Source organism: Numida meleagris, chromosome 6 (genome assembly GCF_002078875.1).
Source record: "Numida meleagris isolate 19003 breed g44 Domestic line chromosome 6, NumMel1.0, whole genome shotgun sequence".
Classification (NCBI taxonomy): domain Eukaryota; kingdom Metazoa; phylum Chordata; class Aves; order Galliformes; family Numididae; genus Numida; species Numida meleagris.
The window spans coordinates 59,113,331-59,131,201 of NC_034414.1; the positions used below are offsets into that span (position 1 = coordinate 59,113,331).

Genomic DNA, 17,871 nt, shown 5'->3' on the forward strand with positions numbered 1-17,871 from the left:
GATGCCCCATCCCTGGAGCTGTTCAAGACCAGGTTGGATGGGGCCCTGGGCAGCCTGGTCTAGTGCCAGATCTGGAGGTTGGTGGGCCTGCCTGTGGCAGGGCGGTTGGAACATGACGATCTTTGGGGTCCCTTCCAACCCAAGCCATTCTATGATTCTATGATCACACAGCACATCTGCCTAGCAGCAAAGGTGGATGGATGGAATTATTCTGTTATACCAAGTGTGACAGATTATCTTGTTTTTGAGGTCTGCCAGTACTCCACTGGCAAAAAACCATGGGCTGCTTCACACTGCCCCAAAGTTTCTTTCTGAGATCACATCGTAGCTCTACTTGACTTACAGGTGTTTTTCTTAACTCTACCAAATGTTTTTTTCCTGTTTTTTAACCATCATCCCAGTGCATCGTTACCTTTATTCACTTTAATATTAACAGTCATTGACAGTTAATGTCCTCCCTTCTTGATCAGAGGAAGTATATGTCTCACTTTGTATCCTTTTACAGATGTTCAAGTACTTGTTTCTCAGAAATTCTACACCGCTACTCATAAAGAGCTGTAGCTGGTTTATTTCAAATTCCATTCATTCCAAATGGATCTACTCTTTGGCTGAAACTCACTGGGTTGTTGACTGAACAGTGCAGAAGCTAGACTGGGAATGAATGCATATCCCAGCCTGCTGCTCAAGGGCAAGCCAATAGGAAGGACTGCGTGTTGATGGGGATGGCGGGTAGTGACCACTCAGACAGACTAATGTGCAGCTGGGGACATGATGGGCGATTACACGTTCAAGGGCAGGCTGGACAGGGCTCTGAGCACCTGATGGAGCTGTAGGTGTCCCTGTTGATTGCAAGGGAGTGGGAGAAGATGGCCTTCAAAGGTCCCTTCCAACTCAAATGATTCTCTGATGAGCCTACAGTGAGATTGCAGCACCAGCTCCATTTGGTTAGGTTCAGCAGTGGCCCCAACATGCAGGTCCTGCACAGCAGCCCTGGGATTCCCCTGCAGTGCTCTGCCACCTGTGGTTTGTAGCTTCTCACTTCATTTGCTTTAGAGCTGAAGGTCAGACAATAGCAAAATTCACAGGATAGTCCTCTTCAAGGTCAACAGGTTGAACTCCTACACAATTGTTTTTCTACCAGCTAGTATTTCATAGCTGCTGTTTCTGGCAAGAGCCAGACGAGCAAGTTTCACTGTGGTCATCCTAGGCCACCTCCCACACTGAGCTCTGCCTCAGACCCTCCCTTTCAACTCTTGCACTGGGTTTGCATTCAGGTATCCTCTTCTCAGCACTCTTCCGTGTTCCTCGTGCTTTTACTGTCAGCTTTCAGGCCTCAAATCCAACCCTCCGTGTGCCTCAAACAAACCCAGCTAAGCACAACCCCGCTCCGCCTGCAGCGCCGGGGGCAGAGGGCAGCCCGCCGCCGCCCCACCCTTTGGACCCTCCTCGCTTCCCGTCCGCCTGAGGGGAGCGAGCGGCGCCGAGCCGCAGCCTCTCCCGGAGGAGGCGTTGGCGGGGCGCGAGCACTGAGGCACGCGGGCTGCTTCCTCCTACTCCTCCTCCCTAAGATGGCGGCAGACTCCGCGGAGCAGTTCTGCGTGGCCGAGGAGCGGAGCGGTCACTGCGCCGTGGTGGACGGCAACTTTCTCTACGTGTGGGGGGGATACGTGGTAAGACGGGAAGGAGGCGGGCGGAGGGCGCCGAGGGCGAGCGGAGGGGGAGGGAGAGAGGAGGGAAAGCGAGCGGAGGGCGCGTAGCCGCGCGGCGGGGGGACGCGTGGCCTCACGGGGCTGAGACGCCCCGGGGCGGGGGAGCGGCGTAGAGTGGGGCTGAAGGGGACTGCCCCGCCGCCCCGCGTCGCCCCCTCGGCCGGTGCAGCTCCTCGCGGGCCGGCGGCGCGGCGCTGTTTACCTCAGCGCGGGCGCTGATTGGCCGTTGGGGCAGCGCGCGCCGCAGGGGCGGGAGGTTCAAACGGCGGCGGCGCGCGGGGCGGGCGTTGGGCGCGGCCCTAGGGGTTGTTGTGAGGAGAAGGCCGGGCTTGGTCCTTCCCGCCCTGCCGGGTTCTCTCACAGAACGCGCGTTCGGGAAGGGTGCCTGGAGCTGGTCCCTTCCTCGGCCAATGATCGCGTGCCCAGGAAGCGCTCTGGGCTAAACACCTTTCCTCCTTCCTTTCAGGGGCGTCAGCAATAATTTGCGGATGTTTTTTTTTTTCCCCCACCGTGTAATTTGTGTTCTTGTTGCTGAGTCCCTGTGTTTTTTGCTTATTAGTAGTTAAGTACAGCGTGCTTTCCTCCTTAGAAAGCAGTTCTCGTGGTTCACAGCTAAGCTGGTGTCAGGCTGAAAACATACCTGCTTTTTGCCTTCAGTGAGTTGCTATCAGTTCTGGTATAAGTAAATCTTTGTGGTTCTTAGCTCTGAGTTAATTTAGCCTTAAAAAAAAAATACTGCATCGTATACAGTTAGTTCCTTTTATCCACGGTGCCTGCACCCACTGGTCCTAAAATGTGCAAGGAGAAAGTAGCTGTGCTCATTCCTGGTCTTCCTCCAGACTAAAATGTGCTTCTTTTCAGTATTTTTTTTTTCTTCACATGCACGTGTAAGCTTTCAGATGAGCAAAACTGCCCTGTGTTCAAGCAGCGTTCTCCCTGAATGTAAAGTTTAGAATAGATCGTATGTTGTGAGCGTGCAGCAGCACGCTTCTGGGGCTCTCAGGTCCCTCTGTCTCTGGTTTCTGGAAATCTGAATGTTCTCTGACCTAAAGTGCTAGATTTAAGCAATGGGATGGAGCTGAGCGGCTTGTGGAATCTGAAGGATTTCTATGCTCCTGAGCTTGACAGATTGACCCGAAAGGAGCTGTGCTGCTGGTGACTGCTGCAGTACTGAAAATAGAGACAGTGAAACTGGAGGGCTGTCAGGAAGCTATAAAGTGTCCTGTAAGCTGTTCCTGAAGGTTTCTTTCCTTTTGGGGTCTTCGGTAGGTGGTGTTTCTCATGACTACGAGTCCCGTGAAGATTTCATGGTTTAACTTTCAGGAAGTTAGTCACCTCAAATATGAATACATCAGTAAATTTGGACGACCTGTCATGTACAGGAAGGTCTAATACACTTTTTTGGCCTTAAATTCAGTAATGCTCTATAGCTGTGCAGCACCTAACTCCCTGGAAATACTCAGCAGATCTCTGTGCCTTAGACTTCAGAAACACAGGTTGGATTGACCTGATTAGTGCAGCCCTTTGCAAAAACAAATGACTTTGTTTTTACATTTTACATTCTGTTGGTGGCCTACTGCCCGGTAACTTATTATTCAGAGCTGGTTCTCCAGCAAATACTTGGCCTCTGTTGTACCTAGATTAAATTTAGCAGACTTCTGCGCTTTTTTTTCAAGCTGCAAGCTGTGTGCTGTGGCAAGATAAACTGTGCCAAAGGTAATGCTTGCCTGCTTGACACCTCTCAAATTGAAGAGGTAATAATAAAGGCAAGTAATTGATATCAGTAATGAATAACTAAATTTCCATTTTGTGTACAAATTCATTTACTCAAGTTCATTTCATTTTTAGCTACACTTTTTATTTCTTTGTGTACCACCTCTGGCTGCTTATTCCCTTAATTTCTTGCTAATGTTAAAGCAATAACGTCACAATAGTTACCCAGCTGGAGTTCTGCTGTTGTGTTCTTTCAGACTTCCTTTTCCTGGTTGTTATCCTTCCTCATTAGTATTGCCCAAATTATTTTTCTTTCATGTATGGCTTCTGTTTCACAGAGGAATCAGGTTTCTCCTTCATGTTATGATGCACATTTAGCTTTTATGTATTTGACAATTGGTTAAGCACTCTCCTACAGTTGCTGTCCATAACTGCTCTTTATGTGCTTTTCAGTTATGCTTTTCTCTATGTTTTGCTATGTTCTGCCTGGAATTGCCTCAGTGACTTGAGGAAAGACCCAGTGCAACGTTTTTAATAGCTTCAAAAAGGAAAAACGTCTTTTTTTGAACTTCCAGTATCAAATGTAAAATATCAGCATTATTGAGCTGCGTGCTTAAAAAGGTAACGAGCAGAGCAAGAACGTGTGACTGAGTTCTGGTAGGTCATATCCTTAAGAGCATTCCGTGTTGCTAAGTAACGTGATTTGGTATTCATTTTAAAATGTATGGTGCATAATATGCAAGTGATTAAACATCTGTGATTTTTTTTTTTCCGTTTTAGTCGATTGAAGAAAATGAAGTGTATTTGCCTAATGATGAGCTCTGGATCTATGAAATGGATAGCGGGTTGTGGTAAGTTGAATTATTTATATTTCATTGATATATTAAATTGATATTTGCATAGGTTATAGTTAGCTGCCATGCGAAGACTTCCTTCAGTTATGAGTTATTGGTCATGTTCCTGGGAATTTACGTTGCAGGTGTTTAATGTGAAGACTTCCAGATTACTTTAGGAAACACATTTATTGCTTAAGAATAATTGTGGGTTTTGTTTTGCTTCTTTTTTTCCTTGAAAGAATGTTTGAAATGGCCACTTAAGTCTCTGTTGTTAGAATAGGTATGTTTAACTTGTGCCAAGTTCTCCATACATTAACTTCAATGTTAAAGGAATATTTAAACACTACATATGTGGGTTGTTGATCTATTTACAATTAAACATATTTGTGCTATTACTTATAACTGTGTTATGAGTGTATTTGTAATTCTTAATTAACCAAATCTTGTACATCACTAGCAATTTAATCATTACATTTTGTATTTATTGTGTTTATATATTGTATATAAGGAGAGATAATAATGCTTCTGTTCGAAGTTTTCCCATGGAATCTATTGTAACTGTGTTCAGTCTGTTAAGTAGTATTAATTTGGGTTCATGTGTGATTTCTGCCAGCTGCTTTGATAATAGCCCAACTGTTTATATATTTCTTGCATACCAATATGAAAAGCATAAATTTGAAATTGAGGAAGAAGGGGATAAGGACTATATCAGGAAAGCGTCTTGTAGAACGTATGAAATTCCACACTTTGCTCAAATCACTGACTTGAAAAGCAGCATTTTGGCTATAGTTAGCTGCACAGTTCTAGCAAGACCTTATTAGCTGAACCTGTGCTTTGATGTCTGTGTCTTTTGGTGAAAGGGTTGGCTAAAGCAACCTCATACCCTCTCTTGTTCCTCACCCCCTCGTGTCGCTGGGTCAGTTGTACTGCTACAGCTGTTTATGTGGTCGCATAGGAAATTGGATCAGGAAAGCGATCCGAGTTATATTTAACTTTTCTTTTTTTCAGAGTTATTTTTGACATGGATCAGTTCTTGAGCTCATTCACTTACAGCACCAGCAGTTGTATGCATACAGCTGAGTGCACAGCATGACACAGGAACAAGCAGGAATGAGAGAGCAAGAGCAGAGAAGGGGAAAGTGGCTTTGATGGCAGAACAAAGATATATGGGCGCAGTGCCCCAAACTGCTGCTATTTAGCACGGTGTTCAGTAAGGTTACACATGCATCATTCAAGTCTGGTGATTAAGGACATAAAGCCTTTCCTTTTAAAGGAAACTGCTTCCAGTTCTTGTAGGCTGGGATAAGGTCAAGCATCAGAACTCAAAGCTGCGTGAATCCTCTTCTGTATGGTCGCCAGTGATAGAAACCGAAGGCATCTGGTCTAAGTGCAGATGTGTCAAAGATGGGAATGAATGGAATTGTCTGGTCAGTTGACCTAGCAGAGAGAAGAAAAACTGGAGCCACATGGGAAACCGTGCCTGAGGAGAGACACATAATGGAAATTACTTGTTTGTAAGTGAGACTAGCAAGGACAAGGCTGGGGACTGCTGACGGTGGCAGAAGAACAGAACACTCATTGATGAAACCGGCATTATTAAAGCTTTTGTATTGTGCTAACTACAGTGCAAAACTTGGTTTTAAAAGTGACTTATTGAGGTATGACCTAGTGCCAAGATTAGTGAGAACTGCAGACCTTTATTTCTACTTCTGCCTCAGTTTCCCCCTCTTGATATAAACAACAATACCATGTTCTGATTTCAGGAGTTTTGGGAGTTATTGTTAACAGTATTTCCAGTGTTTGAATAACTGTTTTTTTAGGCATAAGAATAGCCTTTCAATGTGAGAAGCTTCATAAATGTATGCACAATATTCATGTGAAAGCACTCTTGCACCACCAGAGCCTGACTTCATGTATCACTATAGTTTCTACTAGTTATGGCCAACACATTGCAACTGTGTTTTTTGCTTTAAGTACAAAAATCATTGATACCTGTATTTTGAGTTTGTTAATTTTAACATGTTTGGAAACAGCATTGGAAGAGTTAATATACATGCTAAATTGCAGGACGATGCACCTAATGGAAGGAGAGTTACCTACCTCCATGTCAGGAAGCTGCGGAGCAAGCATTAATGGGAAGCTGTACATTTTTGGTGGATTTGATGATAAAGGATACAGTAATCGGGTATTGTATTCTTTTCTTAATAACGTATTTGAACGAGTAGGAATATTGACATTTCTGTTTTATCTGAAATAAGGAGAAATTTAAGGAAAATCTAGTTTTGTAGAAAAAGTGTACTTTTAAACTGACAAAAACCCACGTTTAATTTATGTTTTAATGTTCAACTCCATTTGTTTTTTCTTTGAATCTTTGTTGAATCATAGCTGCAGAATGAGACTCGGTCTGTGAAACGTTTTATTGCTAAGAATTGCCAGGGCTTTCCTAAGGGCTTTTTTAAAAAATATATTGGCAGTTGAAATTGATCTTGTATATCACTTTGGTGATTACCTTCCTCACATAATCAAGCAATAGATAAAATATAGCTTCTGGTTTTCAGAGTAACTAAAGAGTGGAGCAGCTTTGCTATCATTTAGATAGCAGAGTTCAATGCAGACTAGAAAATAACCGAAATGAAGCCTGCCATCACCTCTCAGTTTAGCACTCCCTTCCCAAACATTGCTGATTTTGGCGTGGGTATTCAGTTTAGGTTAGGTAGAAATACCTGTAGTTATTAGAAGTGAACGGAGAGCTGCTGCAGCTTTTTTACAAGGCTTCTGTTGACTGGAAGGAGCAGGATATTACTACACTGGTCTGACAGAGAGAAGGCAAGGAAACTGGCCACTCATTCTCATGTTGTAACTGTGTTTTTGTGTCATGTTGTCATGTGTTTTTGTGGTGAACGGGACTCTTACCATATGTTGCCACCTATTATAAACTTCAGACTTTTTTTTTTTTTAAGGAAGTAGCATATTCTGGGGGAAGGGACATGGTTCCTTTTGTTACTGGTTTGTGTGGGATTCTTCAACATCATTTATACTGAAGATGCTGTGATCTTGTTTTTCTTTTAAGCTGTATTATGTTAATTTGCGAACAAAAAATGGAACCTATAGGTGGAAAAAAATCACCAATTTTAAAGGTCAACCTCCTACACCACGTGACAAGCTTTCCTGCTGGGTGTACAAGGACAGGTAACACATTCACAATATTTAATATATACTGACTGCTGATAAGGGAGTGCTATAACATGAAGAGAACACAGTCTGGTAATTTGTGAAACTCTGAATCTTAGCTTGAGTTGCTGTGGGATTTTGTGTAACTCTCCTAAGTTTTTACCAGAGTTTTCTCTGTGAGCTGAATTATTGGTAAATGTAAACCTGCTTTAGGAGAGGGGTAGGAAATTCAGTGAAAGTTTCTGGGTTGCTTTGAGGTTTTAGGTAAAAACTATTACACTTGTATTACTTACAGAAGTTAAAAATCAGTATAGAAATGACATTGAATTATTGAAGTGTTTTTAATAGCATACAAGTACTAACAGTTGCAAGGACATTTCAGTATCTTTGGATTATAAGAACCAAGTCAGCCTAGGTGTGTGCTGTATAATTACTGAGCATATTTAGGGAAAAAATGCTTCGCTAAAACGTATTTTACATCAAATTTTATAGTTATTATGGAAAGTTGCTGGATGTTGTGGCATCTCTAGTCACAACTAAGTGACGTGTCAGTTAATTGTCACAAAATTATTGTAAATGAGTAAGAATATGATATACACTAAACATTATAAAATGTAAATGATTTATCTGTTTCTGGACTCTACATCTAAAGAAGTTCAGAGTAAGCTGTATAATGTCTCTCAGTACTGTATCTTGGTTTTGTAATTCTAATTTGACTACACGATAGACAAAATTCAATCATAGGATGGTTTGAGTTGGAAGGGACCTTTAAGATCATCTGGTTCCAACCCCTGCTATAGGCAGGGACACCTCCCTCTAGAGCAGGTTGCTCACAGCCCCATCCAGCCTGGCCTTGAGTGCTTCCAGGGAGGGGGCATCCACAGCCTCACAGGGCAACCTGTTCCAGTGTCTCCATGTATTGACCATCTTTTCATTAACTATTAATGCAAGATCATGCAAAATTAAACGATACTCTGAATAGATAAACTTAATCAGTATACTGAGATCACCTATTTCAGGTGGCAGAGTGTAACCAGCATAACCTTTTTGATTTAACAAGAGCATGTGGGGACAAGCTATGTTCATTTGTGAAAATACACCACCGAATTTCACAATGTGTGAATTTGCAGATCTTGGTGTATTGCACAGTGCTTTCAGCAACTGGTTCTTTAGGAACGTCAGTCAGGAACGACTTCACCATGCCATCATTTCTTAAATTGCCTTCTCCCAAGATCATTAACAGCTATACCAAATATCCTCAAATGTTGAAGTTAAAACGTTAGGAACAGTTACGTATGGATGGTCCTATCATGGGTGGAATATTAGGCTGAGAGGTGTGTAATGATACTTGCAGTGCTGTATGTTCAGTAGCATTTAGTTGGAAGAATCTCCTTTAAGTTAGAGAAAGACTTTGTGAGCTGAACTTTGGGAACATTAGTGGAAAAAAGAGGTATCTGGAAGGCTAACAAATATTGCAGAAGCATGGGAATTTAAGTGGAAAAAGGGTAAGAGTTCTAGCAGAAGCATAGGGATGTTCCTGCCTTGTGTTTAATGTGTTATTTTGACTTGTGTCTGGAAACATGACTGTGATGAACCTGTGGATGGGGGAATACAAAGTGGGGACTTGGTGGTATCTTGAACCTCCCTCCTTGTATAGGTGGATTTTTGTCAGGCACAGGGGATCATAACAGTACTACCTTCATGCTGGAAACGTTTTCTGTGTAATTAGATGCAACGTGAAATCTTTTAATTTGTATTATTAATGATACAGTAGGTAAAGCAAAACTTGAAACTGATCATTACAGCTTCTTCATTTGAATGCTCTTTAAAAAACAGCTAACAACTTACTTTTTCCTGTTGGTGTTTTAGGCTAATATATTTTGGGGGCTATGGCTGTAGGAAGCATAACGAGCTGAGTGATTGCTTTGATGTCCATGATGCATTTTGGGTAAGAGATTTCCTACAACTAGGAGAGGTTTGTCCTTTCTGATTGTCAAAACATGACCTTTTATACTATGCTCACTAGGTGTGAAGGTCTGCTTGATTGTCTTTCATGTGTGGAATCAACACAAATGTAAATTTGAGTCTTCTATTTAAAATCTCAGTTGTTGCATGGGGTTGAGCGTTCTGTGTATTTGAAGTATCCACTGCTAGGCTTTGAGTACAATGAAACAAAATGCTGTGGAAGTAAAAACAAAGACGGCATTTTAAATCTGAAAACATATTTTAAACATGGAACTCCCAGAAAATGTTAGATTTTTTTTCCTTGAAGTAATAGCAGGGAATTTGTAGCCTCACGAGTCTAATGGACAAATGCTCTTGGTTATTTTTCTTAATTTCTTTACAAGGTAAATGCTGTATGCTTTAAGGTGACTATGAGTTCCTAGGGATAGCAGAAGGGAGGAGTCTGATGAAAGTGTTTATTCAAATGAATCAATAGGTATGCATTCAAAGGAGTACAGACCCTTACTTCAAATGCTAAGTATTGACTTAGAAGAAATGTATTATTTTGTGCAATAGGATATGTTGTAGAATTTGCCTACTACAGTGACTGATTTTGGAGCTCAAAGGTCATTTTCCAAAGAGCCATCATCCCTAACACTCCTGAATGCTACTGACCTTTAACTAGACCTGAGTTCCTCCATCACTTTAAAAACATTAGCACACGTTTGGTTTTTTTTTTAAATAAAATATTTTAGTTTATTTTCTGTTTTGATAGATCACTTCTAGGTCTGTACCCTTTAATGAGCACAAAGATTTTAAGATGAAATAACGTTTCTAATTTTTTAACTTCTCTTTTAGGAAGGACAGATTTTCTGGGGATGGCATAATGATGTTCATGTTTTTGATACAAACACACAAACTTGGTCTCAACCCACAATTAGAGTGAGTGTTTTTAAGTCTTGCTGTCTGAGATAATTATGCTTTTACTGCATTTTGAATAGTTACTGAGCTCTAGAAATTGATGTCAGGACAAGTAATTTGAATATGCATAGTGTCAGACTGGTTTGTAACATTAAACAGGAGGACACTCGACAGATCTGAAGTGTGGAAAATTCAAGGTTTGACACCGTGACTTTTCCCTACAGGATGTTATTAGATGGGTGTTGTTTTTTTTTTCTGTAATGTTCTGGGACTGAAAATATAGTAAGGTTCAGAGAGGTATTTGAAATATGTATAGATGAGATGTTACCGTATTTTATATCTAGAATGTAGAGCTTTATATTCGGGCTTTAAAACAAATGTTGGGAATAGGAAATTACTGTCAGCTCTCCATTACTGGAAGGATAAGGCACTGGAATGCTCCCAAAAACCATTTAGTATTTATACCAGAGAGGTGCTGAGAATCAGTATGTGGAGTGGAGGCCTTTCAGTGGCTCCTCACACAGCACACGTGGGTCCTGCAGAATGGATTCTGCTGGCTGCTGGGGTGTCCTTGTAGTTCTTCCAGGGCTTTGGGTCTGGAAATGTTCCTTAGCTGTTGGAGCATGACCATTAACCCGTGCTGCATCTCACCTAGCAAAGGCCTTCTGGGACACAGCAAAGCTCTTTGTGCAGTGTGTGGTGCAAACATATGAATGGTTTTAATGGTGCCAAGCTGGTGTTAATGAATGCTGTTGATCTGTTTTGATATGAAGGTGTTTGGTTGATTGCAGCTGTGTATAATTAATCTGCAACATGGATGAACTTTCGCAGATAACTGGGAGTTCACCCTATGAGAATTCAAGGCCTGACCCGGGGATTTCTTCCTCCCTTCCTTCCCCTCTCCTTTTTCATAAAGCTGATAGGTCAGTCAGTGAGAATGATAGCAACAGTGGTCTTGAAATTTAGGCTCTCTTGGTTCAACATTCGGCTCTCACAGCCTTAAAAGAGGCAAAGAAAGAGACAGAAGACCTTTCTGTATTGTTAGATTAGGCCTTCGGTCTTTATTTGTCAAGTAAAAATGTTTGTTAATATGAGGGGGTTATATATGCATTGTCTCAGTGCTGGGTATATGCAGTTGCTGTATTCTCTCAAGGGATAACATTGAAAAATGTTTTAAACAAATGCCTCATAGTCATGCAGTCGTGTTAGAATAAACAGACTAGATATTCTTCAGCAAATACATTATTTTAATAGTCTTCCAAAGGAGTGTAATATACTCAGTTTCCCAGTAAAATACTGATATTAAATGTAATAGTATAGAGATCCATAAAATCCTGGTGAGATTACAGGAAAACTCATTAGAGTATTATGGCAACAAGGTCTGACACCATTTTATTTCATTTACAGGATGTTCTAAAATTCCTACAAAATGAAATGCAAAAAATGAAATTCTTGTTTAAAAATAACAGCTATCTCTTTCCAACTTACACAGGGAAGATTTTTTAGCATGTGGCTATCAGGTGTTACATAAAAATATAGAATCTGGTCCCAAAGATCTCTAGTACCAGTTCCTGATAGCTTGCACCTGGGTAAAATAAAGCTTCACAGGATATATCAACGATTACTGATGTGTTATTTTAATTTTATGCTTAGGAATTAAAGATAGATTAATTGAATTTCACTTGAATAAATCATTGACGAATTAGACCAAGAGGGAATACGTTAAACTTTAGCAACTGAAGGAACTCATTGAAAGCTGTCCTTAGCAGCTATGTATATCTTCTAATGACTGTGGAGTCTTGGGCATGCCTATAAATTATTTAAAACTGGAGGTCTGTCAGCATATTGATGCCTGTTGGCCTTATCTTTGCAACCTTTGTTACTGACTTGCCATTAGTCCTTAGCTGACACTTTGATGTTCTGAAATAACATTTATTGATCCTTTCAGGGTGGAGATCCACCTCAGCCTCGAGCAGCCCATACATGTGCTGTACTGGGAAATAAAGGATACATCTTCGGAGGACGAGTGCTGGTTAGTGTATAATTAAAACATTTTACTGGTGATAATGTTTTTTTTTTTTTGATAGAGTTTTTTGTTCGCTTGTTTTGAAGTTTTGTTTTTTAAACAAATTATTTTTGCAGTAGAAATAGTCCAAAGTGTTATTGGCCTAACCAGTATGTTCACAAGTGGTGAATCCAGAATGCTTTCTTTCATTCCCCTGTACCTTACAAAAAGAAGATTCTGTCTTTCTGTCTACAGTGTTAACTCTAAAGTATGAATTGTCCCAAAAGGGGAAAAGCAGATTGACTGTATGATAAATGTAAACGCTTATAAATCAACAAAAATGGCTGACCTGTATGTAACATCTGTAGGAGATGCTTCTTTGGGAGTAGAGAGAAAACAAGCCTGATGTAACAGGTCAGATTTTAATAAATGGAGGGAGGCTAGCATTCTGTGCTTGGTACAGCACTACAGGTTTATACATCACTTAATGAAGTGATAGCAAGTAGTGAATACAAGTAGGATTTTAGCTTGTGCTATTTTTCTTTCCTAAAGAAAGGGGAGCTATATAAGAACAGTTATTTCTTCCTGATTTTTACCTGCTGAGAAACTGAAGTTTGTTATAGTGTGTTTGATACAGTATTTTGTATTTACAATTCCAACATAAGCTTCTGAAAGGTAGGAAATACCAGATTTCAGTTGGCTTGATAATTTAAACTATTTTTTGCATATAAGTGTCTGAAATATGGTCATCTAGAAGAGGAGCATGTGATTATAATGTCTGAACACAAAGCTAATGTCTCTGTACATTCAAGCTGGTACAAGAAGCTGCAGCACGTTATCTGATAGCACAGGCTGCTGCAGCCAGCAGTCATCTCAGTCTCATTAAGCCTCTCCTCTGCTCTCTGACCACCAGTTCTGCAGTCTGTCTTTACCTTCTGCATGTTTTATGTCCTTGATAAAGAGTATGTGAAGAGTACCATAGAGATTGCTGTTGACAGCTCTTTTCTGTGTATCCAGTAGAGGCTCTTGACCCACAAGAGTAAGGTTTGTATGTATTTCCTCGATAGCTGATCTAAGACTGTACCATTTAGTACACTGTCTTAAATCCATTGCCATTTAGGCTACCAAGGGCAACATAAGAGATGTATATGATGTACTCTGCATATTTAAAGCAAGGCTATGTTCTTGCTGTATAATCTTAACTCTTAAATTTCTTACTTTCCTAGCTGTTTTTCACTTGGGAAAAAAAAAAAAAGGCACAGGTATCATCCTGTGGTTGGTTGTCTGTATCTCATGAACTTGAAGCTACCGCTGGAAAGTAGGGAGATAGTAAAATCTCTCAACAGAACGTTTAATTTTTGTAGCATTGGTTAGAGCAAATTTTCTCCTTGTACTTTTTCTCTGCTGGAGCATTAAATAAATGTAAGAATTTAAGCCTGAGGCAACAATCCAATATAAAAAATACGTACTTTCCTTATGTCTGAAAACAAAGGTTGTAGCAGGTAGTCTTAACTAATGCTTCACCTAGCGTCTGAAAACTTTTTTGCCAGATTTGTTTTGTTATGGGGTGGAAAACGTACCGACTCTTTTTAGAACTGTTGCAAAAGCAGAGGTAAGGTAATATTTGTATATGTCTCCATATGAGCTGGAATTCATAAGAAATATGAGAAACAAATTCTGCAAGGCAAGTAAGAAAACCTTCTAATTTAAGTTACTGCATACTCACTCTTCCATATTTTTTAAAAATTATTACAATTTTAGCCTTTTTTTTACCTGTTACTGATTCATAGCCTTTAATTGTGTTCACCTAGAAGGTGGGACTTTATGCTTTCTACTTCCACTGCTATGAAAAGTAACAGTAAAGAAGCTTTTGAAAGCACTCTGTGTTCTGTTTCCATAGTTTTACTATATGAAAGGAGTTAACTAACTGTTGGTTGGTCATGTCCTACAATGAACATACACCAGCTTCATCTGAGAAAGCTTTGATAACCTAAACCTTGCATTCTCAAGGTATTATACTTTTTTCCCTATGTAAGTTCACCTTGTTTTTCAAGCTATAAAAGTTGTGCTGTGATTTTTTTGTTCTTCTCAGGGAAGTCTACAGTCTAAAGTTCTGTTACAAAATGGCTTACTCCTGCTTGCTTAGATGGAAACCAGACACACAGATCAAGGCAGGTGGAAAATGGCCACAAAATCAAATATGCAGCCAGTTATTCACTTGGAATTGCCTCCCACAACAGGGAGAAAAGTTTTTACCTGAGTACCTTTTCAGGACAATCAGAGGAGAAAATAACCAAGACTGATCATGTTGATTCTCGCCAGTCTGTGTTATGTTGCCTTTGATACAGGCTCACAATCTCTGGATTGTTGCTAAAGCCCCACCTCTGTCTGGCAGAACTGCAGACAGTGGCTTCCAGAGCTCTAGGTTTGGACAAACGTGATTTACAAACATCTAAAGAAATAAATGGGTAGTGGGAGAGACCAGAAAAGTATCTGGTCTTAACCAAATACTGCGTGTCAGGGTTAGCTGTAGAAGGCTGCGAGCTCTGTGCCATAGACTTAATGTTTCATGTCTGCTGTATAAATGAGTCCTTGCTAACCACCGCTGACCTGAATCCTGCCTCTCGTTTAGCAAGCCTACAGATGTGAGAGGGAGAGAAAGCAAATGTGAAGAACTAAACCTACAGCTCAGGACCTTCTGGCCTACCGTTCATTTCTGTATGCTGCTGTGGCCTTCAAAGCCTTGCTCCTTCTGGCTTTCTCTTAGTCCCTTTGTGGTGCAGAGGTCTTCACACCAGAACAGGATAGCATTGCGTGTTGTGTCCAAGCTAGCCAGGATTGCTGCACTGTGCCCTTTGCAATTGAACTGCTCTGTGACTCCAGCTAAGATTTCCAGGCAGCCTCTGCTACCCACAAGTAAAATTATTAGCAAACTGGAGCTCACCTGTGATTTCTCCGCAGTGCTGTTTTGTAACTAGATATGCCCTAAGAGGACTGCCCTCTGGCTTCTATTTAATTCTGTCTGCTTGACTACAGGATTCAGAAATACAAGAAAGCTCTGGTCTGAAAGGGTTTTTCTCTCCCTCAAGTAGCAGCTGCTTTCTTAATAACCACTTGCTAAATTTCAGTGAAGCCACTTGGGAAGGATATGAGAGACGAGTGAAATTTTGGAAAGCTGTATTTGGTTTTGTAAGAGAGCAGTAAGTGTAATTTCCACCTTTCTATTCTAGAAATAAATGGAAGGAAGCTTACAGAGATTAGGAAACATTCAGGGGGGCATGAGGAGTTAATGCAAGTCATGAAGCAGGGAAGGAAAGCTAAAGATGTCAGTAAAGAACTACATTTCCTGAGAAGAGTAATACCTCCCCAGAGGATGAAGTCTTGCTTTTCTCCATAAATTAAGGAGCAAATACGGGGTTGCTCTGCTCCTCCTTCACCTTCTAGTTCACCATAATACAAATCTTCCCAGGGAAAAGGCTCTACAAGGAACCAGAAAGGGCCAGGAAGTGTCATGAGGCTTCTATTCATCCTTCTGGGAGGAGAGGGCACCTTTTTCCAAAGTTGGAGCTAGAGCTGGTAAAAGAAGATGATGATGATCAAAATCAATTGTACCAGGAATCATTTGAAAACAGGCTCAGAAGTATTATGTGGACTCTGTTCCTCCAGGTAAGACCCTGAAAATCAGAAATGGGAGACAGTGGGAAGGAAGGAAAGTTAGTTGAAAAGATGATGCAAGTCTCATGTTTAAGTGGAAAGTTTTCCTGTAAAAATTGATGAAGTAGTAACGCAGTCTTTTCAGCAGCTCTTCACACATCTGATGCCTTAATGTATGCATGCTTATATTTCTTTTTAACCTTTTTGTCACTGAAGATAAGAAGATACATTGAACTGCAGTCTTTCTTCTACAAAGATTTGAGTTGTGATAGCTGTTTGATTGTAAATCTGAGACTGGAGAGCTATACTGAGTTTGCTTTAACAGCAGTGACCGATAAATATGTCACCCTTAATGCCTTTCATCACACTAGAAAGCTAGTCCTGAGACAAGGCAGATCCTGGTTAATGTTTAGTGGGCTGCATATAAATGAATATGCCATAGATAAGTAAGATGTCTGAGTCCTTGTGGCTCAAAGGGGAATGCAAACCCTCTTAAAATGCTTAATGCTTTTGAGCCAATTAAGAATCGATGTAGGATTATGAGCTAAGTGATTAAATATAGTAGGTAGCAGTTATAAATACAGGAGAAACTGCAGGAAAACTTGGCATGCTTGCCTGTGTGATACCTGACTGTGAGCTTTACAGTTACCCTAATAAGGGTTGAGTAGAAAGACATTTTCATTTATTAAAGCTATGTTAAAGGACTGAATCTCGGACAGAGATGTCCAACTGATGCTGTGTTTTGAATTCAAAATGAATATGATGTAATTACTCATTTGTCAATCTGCTGAAACATTAGCATGTAAAGTTATTATACATTGATTTCCTAGGGACCGAGGAGCTGAAAACTACTCCATCTTCTGCATTTTTAAAGAGAGGAAAGTCAGCTAAGAGGTCTTGAACAGCATCTTCATGAAAGCTTAATTTGCAATATAACAGCACCTTTCTTTCTTCCCTTCCTTTAATCCGTGTCCTCTGTATTGAACTGTGTTATTCCAAGATGATTAAATATTTGCAATTCTGGAGGCCACAATGTTGTTTTTTTCCCACCCTATCCTCAAGTGTCTGTGTACAAGGATAGCAGAAGATTCTCAGTAATTGCATTTTGCTTTCTGCGTGTATGATGTGTTCCTCATTTCCTTCAGAGCCACCTGAAGGAGCAGGAAGCTGAATAGACTTTGTCATGGAAGACAGATCATTCCACTAGCTGTTAGTTGGACCAGATTCTATTGTTATATTCACCTTCTTGTGGGGGTAAAGTTTCTCAGGCAATGCACAAAAGCACTCGCATTCTGTTTTTCTTAAGCCTGTTGGCTTGTCTGAAGACAAAACGCTAGTTAACATCATCTTCCCTTGGACAGAAGCAGGCTAGCACATAAGTGATCAGAGGAGGCCACAGCTATCTTGAAAACCTTGCTGTTCCCTGAGAAATGCTGAGAGACCTTCCATAGCTTTGATGGACTGCTTTGGAACTCTCTCAAACTCACTAACTGGCTGAGTTCTCAGCGATAAAACTACTCCTACTCTGATTTAAATGACAAGTCTAGTTTCTGCCTCAAAGGATCTGCAAGCTGGAGAAAGGCTTATTCTAATAGATCTATGGACTGCCTTAGGAGAAAAGAAATTGGAAGGTAAGGCAAGCTATATTTCCCTACTTCTCAGATACTGTTTAGTACTGCCTAGGGGAATCGCAAATGTCAGTCAAGCGTATTGCAAGGCACTGAAAATACTGCTACAATCTCAAGCAGAGACATTTTCATACATTCTCTTCCCAGTCCCCCTCCTTTTATGTTTTCAAGGCAATTACTTCATTCTAAAACACAGGCATATATGCGAGCGCATTGATTTCCCATTCTTCTTACTGATACGTTTTATTATTTCTATGGCAAATGCTAACAGATCATGGAACCTTATTGTT

The 17,871-nt window shown here is 40.6% G+C and overlaps 1 protein-coding gene across 2 annotated transcripts in view; it reads left to right on the plus strand.

Annotated features, from left to right (window-relative positions):
* KLHDC1 (kelch domain containing 1) overlaps nt 1,199-17,871 on the plus strand; it is a 29,234-nt gene continuing 12,561 nt past the window's right edge. The window contains exons 1-7 of one of the 2 annotated variants that reach the window (XM_021403938.1): nt 1,199-1,670; nt 4,203-4,273; nt 6,326-6,443; nt 7,329-7,447; nt 9,299-9,377; nt 10,232-10,315; nt 12,243-12,326. In XM_021403938.1, coding sequence (XP_021259613.1) covers nt 1,569-1,670; nt 4,203-4,273; nt 6,326-6,443; nt 7,329-7,447; nt 9,299-9,377; nt 10,232-10,315; nt 12,243-12,326 — 657 coding nt within the window. In that variant the 5' untranslated portion in view covers nt 1,199-1,568. Of the gene's footprint in view, nt 1,671-2,248; nt 2,366-4,202; nt 4,274-6,325; nt 6,444-7,328; nt 7,448-9,298; nt 9,378-10,231; nt 10,316-12,242; nt 12,327-17,871 lie in introns of those variants that run through there. The other variant, XM_021403939.1, reaches the window with a different exon arrangement.